The sequence below is a fragment of the Erithacus rubecula genome (assembly GCF_903797595.1).
Source record: "Erithacus rubecula genome assembly, contig: SUPER_Z_unloc_5, whole genome shotgun sequence".
Lineage (NCBI taxonomy): Eukaryota > Metazoa > Chordata > Aves > Passeriformes > Muscicapidae > Erithacus > Erithacus rubecula.
In genome coordinates, this window is record NW_027635819.1 from 380,898 (window position 1) to 389,119 (window position 8,222).

Genomic DNA, 8,222 nt, shown 5'->3' on the forward strand with positions numbered 1-8,222 from the left:
AAGTGTGATATCCAAACTTTCTTCTATATTTTATGAGACTGTGTTGGGTTGATGAGGCCAGAAATGTGTAATCTATCACCATCTGTCTAAGCGAGGTGGCACAGAGAATCTGTTAATGGGCCATCTTTAAAACCTGGTGGGGCAAACAACTTCATCCTTTCCATAACCCATCCTCCCTCCAGGAAGATATCATCTGCTGCTCAGCCATTAATCCTACTGTAGGACTGATAAAATTACATCTTCCCACTGGGACATGCTCCAGTCATGGGGAGGAGACAAGCCTTTCCTACCTAGAGAAAAACTGAGATTTTGGACAGCAAGTTACCTTTTTTCCATTGGATTCCATAGGAAAGCCGGCATTATCCCCATCATCCCTGCACCTTCAGAGGAAAACTGCACTTTCTACAGGAGCACTGCTTCAGCTGAACCACATCTGCCACTGCAGTAGGACTGCAGCCACCATTTGATCGGACTGATACCAACACCCTGACTGACTGATGGGGTATCAGGTTGTATTCTGACTCTCTCAGTGTTTTTGGGATTGTTCTTTGTAATCCTTTAATTCTGTGTTAATTTTCCTATTAAAACACTGTTATTCCTAATTCCCCTATTTTTGCCTGAGAGCTATAATTTATAATTTATTGTAATTTGTAAATTATAATAATCTGGGGGAAGACGATTTACATTCTGCATTTCACAGAGAAGCTTCTGCCTTTTTGGGCAGACACGTGTCCTTCAAAGCGGGACAGGAGCCCCCAGTCTGCCCCCTTTTGGCATGGCGGCCGGTGCGGATGCCCGGTGGAGCAGGTGTTGGGTTCGGGGTGCTGCTGCTCCTGTGCTGGCTCTGGTGCTGTTTGTGCGGCGCCCAGAGCCGCCGGGGCGGGCAGCGACTGGGCAGCCCTGCTGGAGGAGACGTGGCCGCCCTCCCCAGGGAGGCAGAAGCTCTGCGGGCCCAGAGCTCTGTGTCAGGGGGGCCTCGGTCTCAGCTCCGTGCCCTGGGCAGCCGTGGGGGCCCGGGCTGGCTGCCAGCTCTGCCTCTGCCCAGCGCCCTGGCAGCCCCCGGTGACCGTGCCCTGGCAGGGCCCCTTGGCCTCCTTGTCCCCAGGCCGGCCTCGGCCCCTCGGGGGTGTCCCCACCCTCCTGCCGAGGCCCGGCCTCCAGGCCTCCAGCCAGGCACGGCAGGCTCTCTGGCAAGCGCCAGAGCAGCCAGGTGGCAGGAACAAGGCGGCTGCCTGAGGGCTGCTTATGGCCCCTGGCACACAATGCCTCAGGGCTTCCCACCAGCCCTCAGCCATCCAGCCGGCAGCACTCGGGCAGGGGGACACGGATGGCGCTTCCCGGCCGGGAGAGGCCTTGTGGCCATCTGCAGGCACCGGTCTGGCAGGGATCCGCGCAGCTCCGGCCCCTGCCCAGCCGCTCGGCCGGCAGCGTTACGGCTTCAGCACAACCAAAGGCCAAGGGGCTTCTGCCTGACAGGAATGTTACCTTTGTCTGTACAAACACGCTGTAGATCTGCTGCTAGATCAGGTTAGCACCAAGAGATAAAAGAAATAGTGGGAGGGATTCCACTGATTGATGAATGGGAAAGAGATTTACCATTACAAACCTCCGGTGTTTGTGGATTAATTTTGCTTGCATGGCCATCTTCCACTTGCTCAGCATGATGACCCATTTTTCCCTCTTTCCTTGTATGTTAAAAACAGGGCCGGGAGGCAATTTCTCCTTTTTAAAGGCCTTTATTAGAAGCCGTGGGAGGGGAACTCGTGGGGCTGCGCACGCCGCCGCTGCTCCCGCCGGATGCCGCTGAGGAGGAGCCCCAAGGTGATCCTGGAGCCGGAGCTGCAGAGTCGGGGGTTCCATCCTCACGGGCGTTCCCAGAAACTCGACTTGGCTCGTGTGGTCTAGGGTGTCCCTTTGCTGCAGCGCTCTTCAGGTGACAGTGTGACGACTGTGCCAGGATGGAGGTTCTCTGCAGTAGCTAACTGTTTTGCTGACTTAATGGTGCCTTTTGTGGATCTATATTTGGTGGCGGCTTACGGCTTTCGGGTGCTCTCATCGTCATTCACACTTTCACCTTGGAACTGGCCATGATGGGAGCTTATCGATTTGCTTAATCTTGGCTGGGGTTGGCAGCTTGAGGAGCAGGCGGGGAGCAGCAGCGACATTGCCAGGAGGGGGTGGGGAAATGGGGATACAGGGGTCATAAGGAAATGGGGATACAGGGGTCGTGGGGAAGGGTTCAACTCATAAACTAAAACTGGGGAGTACAACATTCGATTGGACTAACATTTAACTGGAACAAACGGTAAGTAACTATTGTAACACTTTTAATTCTGAACGTGGTTTTTAAATGACACTGACAGAGGCTTTCTTTGGGTCTATCCTTTTCACTGTGGAACTGTGGCCCCAGCTGGCAGAGAGCCTCTCCACTCAGTTCTCCTCAGCGTTCCAGCACCACAGCCGGACACAGCACCACTGAGAAACCCGTTTCCTGCACGCCCCGCGGAACTGATGCAGCAGCTCCCCAAAGATGCAGCCCGAATGTTTCTCTGCTGCCCGCAGCAGAATGGCTGTTTCCAGAGCCTGGCTTCTGATGGCGGGGCTGATGTCCTCCGCCTTCTCTTCAAGGGCTGCAAGAGAGAGGAACAGAGCCACGGTCAGATCCCGCATCTGTGGGAATCAAGGAGACCCCCATGCCGGGGCCATCCCATCCCAGGCAATTCTGGCCATGGCCACGAGGAAGCAGGGAGCAAGGGGATAAGCCCGAAGCTAGGGGACACTACTGCCCCACGTGGCCCTGAAATCTCTGTGGCTGCTCTGGCCACGGCAGCCCTGGTCCACACAGGGAGCAGAGCCCTCGGCAGCCGGGACAGGGATTGCCGCTGCCCCCGGCAGGCGGGGCCGACAGCCCGCTGCCCTGACTCACCCTGACAGACGCGCCGCAGCTCTCGCTTGTGCCCCCTGAGGTGCAGCCCGGCCATCCCTGGGAACACACAGAGCCTGTCACGGCCCGAGCAGCGCTGCTCCCTGCCCGCGGCGCTGCCGGCCCTGCGGCCACACGGCCTCGTGCCCCCAGCAGGGCTCAGCCCGGGCCCTGCCGCACGCTGCCGCCCAAGGGCCCGGCTGCGGGAGGGCGGCAGCAGCCCCGAGGGCAGCCGGGGCTCCGCGGCGCCGGGCCCTGATGGCAGAAGCTGCCGGGGCAGCAGCCGGGGCTGGGGTCGAGCCGCGCCGGCCCGGGGCGGCGAGGGGAGGGAGCCCGGGCTCCTGGCTCACCGATGAAGCTGATGGCCGCCTGTCGCAGGGACTCCTGCGGGCTCTCCAGGTACCGCAGCACCTGCCGCAGGTGCTCGGGCGCTCGGCTCCTGTCCTCTGCCAGCTGCGGAGAGCAGAGGGAAGGTGCAGTCGGTGCAGGCTCAGCCCCTTGGCAGCGCGCTCCGTGCGGCCAGCACCGGCCTGCCCTGCCCGCAGAGCCCGGAGAGTCCGGCGCTTCCGGGCCGTCCTTACCACGCCAAAAGTCCAGGTCTGCTCCAGCTGCAGCACCTCTAGGAGGTCCTTCCTCTGCAGGAGCGTGGCTGAGGAATGCAGCGTGGCCCTGGAGACCTGGAGAGCAGCACATATGCGGAGGTGGCACCACAGCCCAGGGCACAGGAGCCACGTCCCTGCAGCACGGCCAGGAGGAGGCTGCAGCCCGTGAGGTGCCAGAGCAGGAGGCAGCCGAGCCTCCGGCCAGGGGGCTGCCGGCAGCCGCCGAGTCCTCACCTTAGCCACGCGCTGGTTCTCGTCGTAGCAGTGGAAGGAGAGCGGGAGCAGGCTCCTGCGCACCTGTTTCTTCAGGGCCCTTTGTATCATCTCCGATGAAAAATCGATCATATCACGGAAGACGAACATTGAGCTCAACTGCACCTCGCTATCATCCTGTAGGAAAGGAAGATAAAAAGCCCTAGTCGTGGGCTGCTTCACCCCCACCTGGGCACGAGCCTGAAAATGCACAGGGCACAAAGTGTGCGGGCAGCCGCCAGTGGCCGTGGCTGCAGGCAGCGAGCCTTACGCTGTCAAAGAGTGGCAGGAGCATGTCAGCCAGCTGCAGGGCGAGGGGGGTTTCTATCTTGGTGCCGTTGTATGGGAAGATACAGCCGAGGAGAACGATGCTCATGTTAATCACGTCCCTGTCCTTTTCCCCCAGGAGCTCCACGAGCCTTGAGTGCAGGCCCCACATGCGTATGGCCTGCGTGGAACACAAGCGTGTCAAACGCCCCCCTGGTGCCGCAGGGCCCAGAAGCCAAAGGCCTGTGCCAAAGCACTCGGGCGGCTGCAGGGGGAGGCAGGACAGCTGGGAGCAGCTGCCTCAGCTCCCGAAGCCCAGGCAAGCCCAAGCCACCGCGTTCCCCAGCCCCACGCCGGCAGCACGGCTGCAGCCGCTGCCGCCTTCTCACCATGGAGATGTTCTTGCCCAGCACCACGAGGCCTCTGAGCGCCAGGCGCTGCCTCTCCCTGCACTCGCTCTGCAGGTTCATTGACAAGATGCCCAGGAGGCGCTCGTGCCATTCATTCCAGGCCAGGCGCTCGAGGATCTGAAAGGCACAGGGGCGCTGCCAGGAGAGCCGGCCGGCAGGAGCCCAGAACCGCGCGGGGCTGGGCCCAGGCAGCAGCACAGGGCGCGGGCAGCGTCCCAGGCAGCTGCGGCTGGGAGAGGGCAGAGAGCTGGCACACAGCTCAGCCAGGCTGCGCTGGCCTTGAGCTCACCTCAACAAGGAACGCCATGGTGGCCAAATCCCAGTATGGCATGTCTTTGTCGAGCAGCCCGAGCATGTGGAAGGCGATCTTGGAACACAAGGTTATGCACGCGTGGGGCATTTCACTGTCAGGAGAAAAAGGAAAACAGAAACCTGAGCCAGCAAGGGCAAACCTCTCCCTGCACTGACTCTCAGAGGCCTGCTCGTTCCCCAGCCACCCTGCAAAGGGACCCGGGCCCTCTGGGAGGCTCTGCTCTTGGGCACCCCCCCCCGCCAGCCTTTTGCAGCCTCCTTGGCTGTCCCTTGGTGACAAAGCCCACTGGCCCACAACCACGGGGACTGTGCGGGGCACCCCTGGCAGAGGGAACAAATGCCGGGGGCAGCTGAGGAGAAGGGAATCTCACCTGGCCAGCACACCTACAGCACAGTGGTGGGTGTCAGCACAGAGAAGTGTGTCCCAGGCACGCTTGTCTTCCAGTGCCACCACCACATCCTTATAGTGCCATTGACAGAGCAGGGTCTTCAGGGTCTGCACTGCAAAGCTGTGTGCAGAGCAAAAGCCAGGTCACACTGGGAGCACTGGCTCCTGCCCCGGGGACACGGCAGGGACAGCAAGACTGGCGTGGAGTACCTGTTGGGGTTGGTGGCAAGGCCGTGTTGCTGCTGGCACCCCTTCCAGAAGGTAAGGACCGCCTCTGGCATTTCCAGTGTGCTGGAGAGCACTTGGAAGAGCAGGTGCGCAATGAGGCGGGGGAAATGCACGGACATGACGTGTGGGACGCAGGGCTCCTGGAGGATCTTCCACATCACCACAGTTGCCTGCAAAGGACAGAGCAGCCCGAGACAGCGCTCAGTGCCGAGGTGTCCGTGCGTCAGGGCCCCAGCGCGGGAGGCAGAGGCCAGCGGAGATGCAGGGGCAGCTGCGGGCCTGGTGGCCCTGAAGCTGCCCCTAGGCCAGGATGCAGCCAGGCCCCCGAGGCAGGGAGATGCCGTGGGGGAGGGAGGCTGGAGAGCTGACGGAGAGGTGACCTTGGGGTGAGCAAAGGCCAGTTGCAGAAACTCACAGCCAGGGCAAGGACAGCCTTGCAGTCCCCATCGGCAGTGTTTGTGCTGTGCTCTGGCCAGTTGGCCAGCACATCCAGGAGTATCAGCATGGCCGGCTCTGCAGTCCTGCACGAGCACATGATGTTCTTCCACATGGCCATAGCAGCTCTGTGGGGTTAGAGTTGTGTCTTAGGGTGGCCAGGGACACAGCACCATGGCCTGGGCAGCAGCGGGGAGCTGAGCTGGCTGCCAGCCGTGCCTCTGCCCACTGCCCCTCACTGGCAGCAGCCAGGCAGCCCAGCCCTGTGGGGACTGGCCCCTGAGGGGCAGGGAGGGAGCAGGGCAGCACGCTGGGGACTGACATGCCAGGGCTGGCAATGGGAGGAGTCAGAGGGCCCTGGCATTCAGCGTTTGCCAGTCACCTGGGGCCGGCTGTACAGCCTGGAGGGCTGGTGAGCCCTGAGCCTTGTGGGCACGTGGGCCCCATACCTGTCACACGATGGGGCCACGCGCAGGAGAGCCATCACCACCTCAGCGGGCTGTGCCTCTGCCAGGTCCAGAAGGGGCCTGTACACGTTGTACTCGGGCCACTCATTGGCCATGAGCCACTGGTGGATGTACCTCACCATGGCTGGCACCTGCAGAAGGCACAGGAGACTTGGAAAGCTGCCAGAGAAGCTGCCCAGGTGCCCCAGAGAAGCGACCCGAAGCTTTGGCCTCACTCTCGTGGCTTCTGAGGCTTCCAGTGACCAGCAGGCATGGCTTGAGAGGCCACACAATTCCTGGCAGGATCAAAGGCAGGCCACGGGCTGCTTACTTGCTTTGGATTGGAAGGACTCTCCTGCACAAGCATATCCAGCAGGGCAGCACTGGTCTTAGTTTTGAAGATGGGAGGGTATGCTCTGACCACAGTGCCCACGACGCTGGTCTCTTCCTCACGCATTCTCTTCATGAACATGCAAACCATCTGTAGCAGGAGGGCAAGAAGGGAGGGAGGTTCCACGGAGCGCTCCAAGCACGGTGCTGGGCTGAGCAGTGACAGCAGGCCCAGCCCAGGGGTTGCAGGCTGCAGTACCTGCGCTGTTCTGCGGAAGAGGCCACGGCTGCGTTGCTGCTCTCGTGTGCGCTCCGTGGCTGCACCTGGCAAAGAGCGAATGCAGCTGGTGCTGAGGGGCTGCGGGAGAGGCTGGAGAGCAGAGCCAGCCCTGCTCCCCTGGCAGAGAGAGACCCAGGAGGCTCCAGGGCATGGAGCACAGCTGAGGGCTATCACTCACCCTCCTGTGGGGCCTGGAAGTGATCCACCTCTTCAGGCTGTTGTGCTGGGGTAGTTCCAGCACCTTCTTTCTCCTCCTTCCCCAAGGCCAGCTTGGGCATGCTTGGGGCTTTCTGCTCTACCTCACTGCCTGCATTCATGGCTGCTTGGAGGAGAGATGGCTCAGAAAAATCTGAGTCAGTAAGTCCTGCAGTCGTGTCTTGCAGGCACGTGCAAGACTGAAGTCTTGCCAAGGCTACAGGACAGCAAGTCCTGCGCTCTGGTCTTGAGGGCTCCTGTCACAAGGACAGGGGACTCCTCCAGGTCAAGGACCGTGGTCAGCAAATGCCACGGTCTGCTCTCGATGGCAGAGGCTGCAGGGACTGGAGATGCCTCGAGAAAGCTCCGCGCCACCAAGTGCCACGGTGCGGCCTCGAGGGCACCTGCAGAAGAGAAGCCTCGGGAAGGCCACAGGTTGGCAAGTGCTGTGGTCTGGCCTCGAGGTCACCTGCAGGAGTAACGTCTCAGTAAAGCTCCGGATCAGCAAGGAACAGCGCTCTGTCCCGTCCTGGCCCGACGCGTGCACCGAGCACTGTGGTGTGGCCGTGTCACCGCCAGCACCTATGTCACCGCATGTCACAATGAGCCCTTGGACACGCTGTCCCGTTCTGTGCCACGGTGACCACGCTGCACCGTGTCACAAAGGGCCCTTGCACACACTGACACCTGCCTGGGCCTGCCCCTCCCTCCACCAATATTGCCCAGGTGTGATGGAATGCTGTCACGGTGTGACTAAAGCGTTTTCCAATTTTAAAGACTTCATTTTCTTTAGAGATAGGGTTTAGGAGTAAAGACAACACAGGCTCAAAATTTAAAAAGAAAGTACAAGAAGAAATTTATTAATAACACAAGAAAAAATTATTCAGAATAAGATTCCTAGATTATTCCCTCCTCCCTTCATTCCACATTTTTTTACCAACCACATACAGAGAACACTTCAGTCAGTAACCCACCCAATTAATCATTTCAGTTCACTTAAGAGAGAAAAGTTCCTTTTTGTGCTGTAGACTTAGGGGGTGTCTTCACCTTCACAGTCTGCATTTGCCGGGCACCTACAGAATTATGAATTTTCCTCTCATTCCCACAGTCTTTACAGAGCCGTGTTATGGGTTACGATGCACACATGGGCTGCT

At 59.9% G+C, this 8,222-nt stretch overlaps 1 protein-coding gene and 1 long non-coding RNA gene across 2 annotated transcripts; both read right to left on the reverse strand.

Annotated features, from left to right (window-relative positions):
* Positions 1-2,471: 2,471 nt before the first annotated feature.
* On the reverse strand, positions 2,472-3,314 carry LOC306815036. Its single transcript, XR_013777305.1, has 3 exons — positions 3,274-3,314; positions 2,927-2,983; positions 2,472-2,630 (listed from the first exon to the last, which is right to left on the reverse strand). It is a non-coding gene; the product is annotated as an uncharacterized lncRNA (long non-coding RNA).
* Positions 3,315-4,154: 840 nt separating this feature from the next.
* LOC306815003 (maestro heat-like repeat-containing protein family member 7) lies at positions 4,155-7,190 on the reverse strand (the record flags this gene model as incomplete). The annotated part of the gene is made up of 9 exons (XM_079331572.1): positions 4,155-4,571; positions 4,744-4,858; positions 5,138-5,275; positions 5,365-5,552; positions 5,798-5,945; positions 6,267-6,415; positions 6,595-6,744; positions 6,853-6,917; positions 7,052-7,190. The coding sequence occupies 9 exons, from the start codon at positions 7,188-7,190 to the stop codon at positions 4,155-4,157; spliced, it is 1,509 nt and encodes a 502-aa protein (XP_079187698.1).
* Between the last annotated feature and the right edge of the window lie 1,032 nt (positions 7,191-8,222).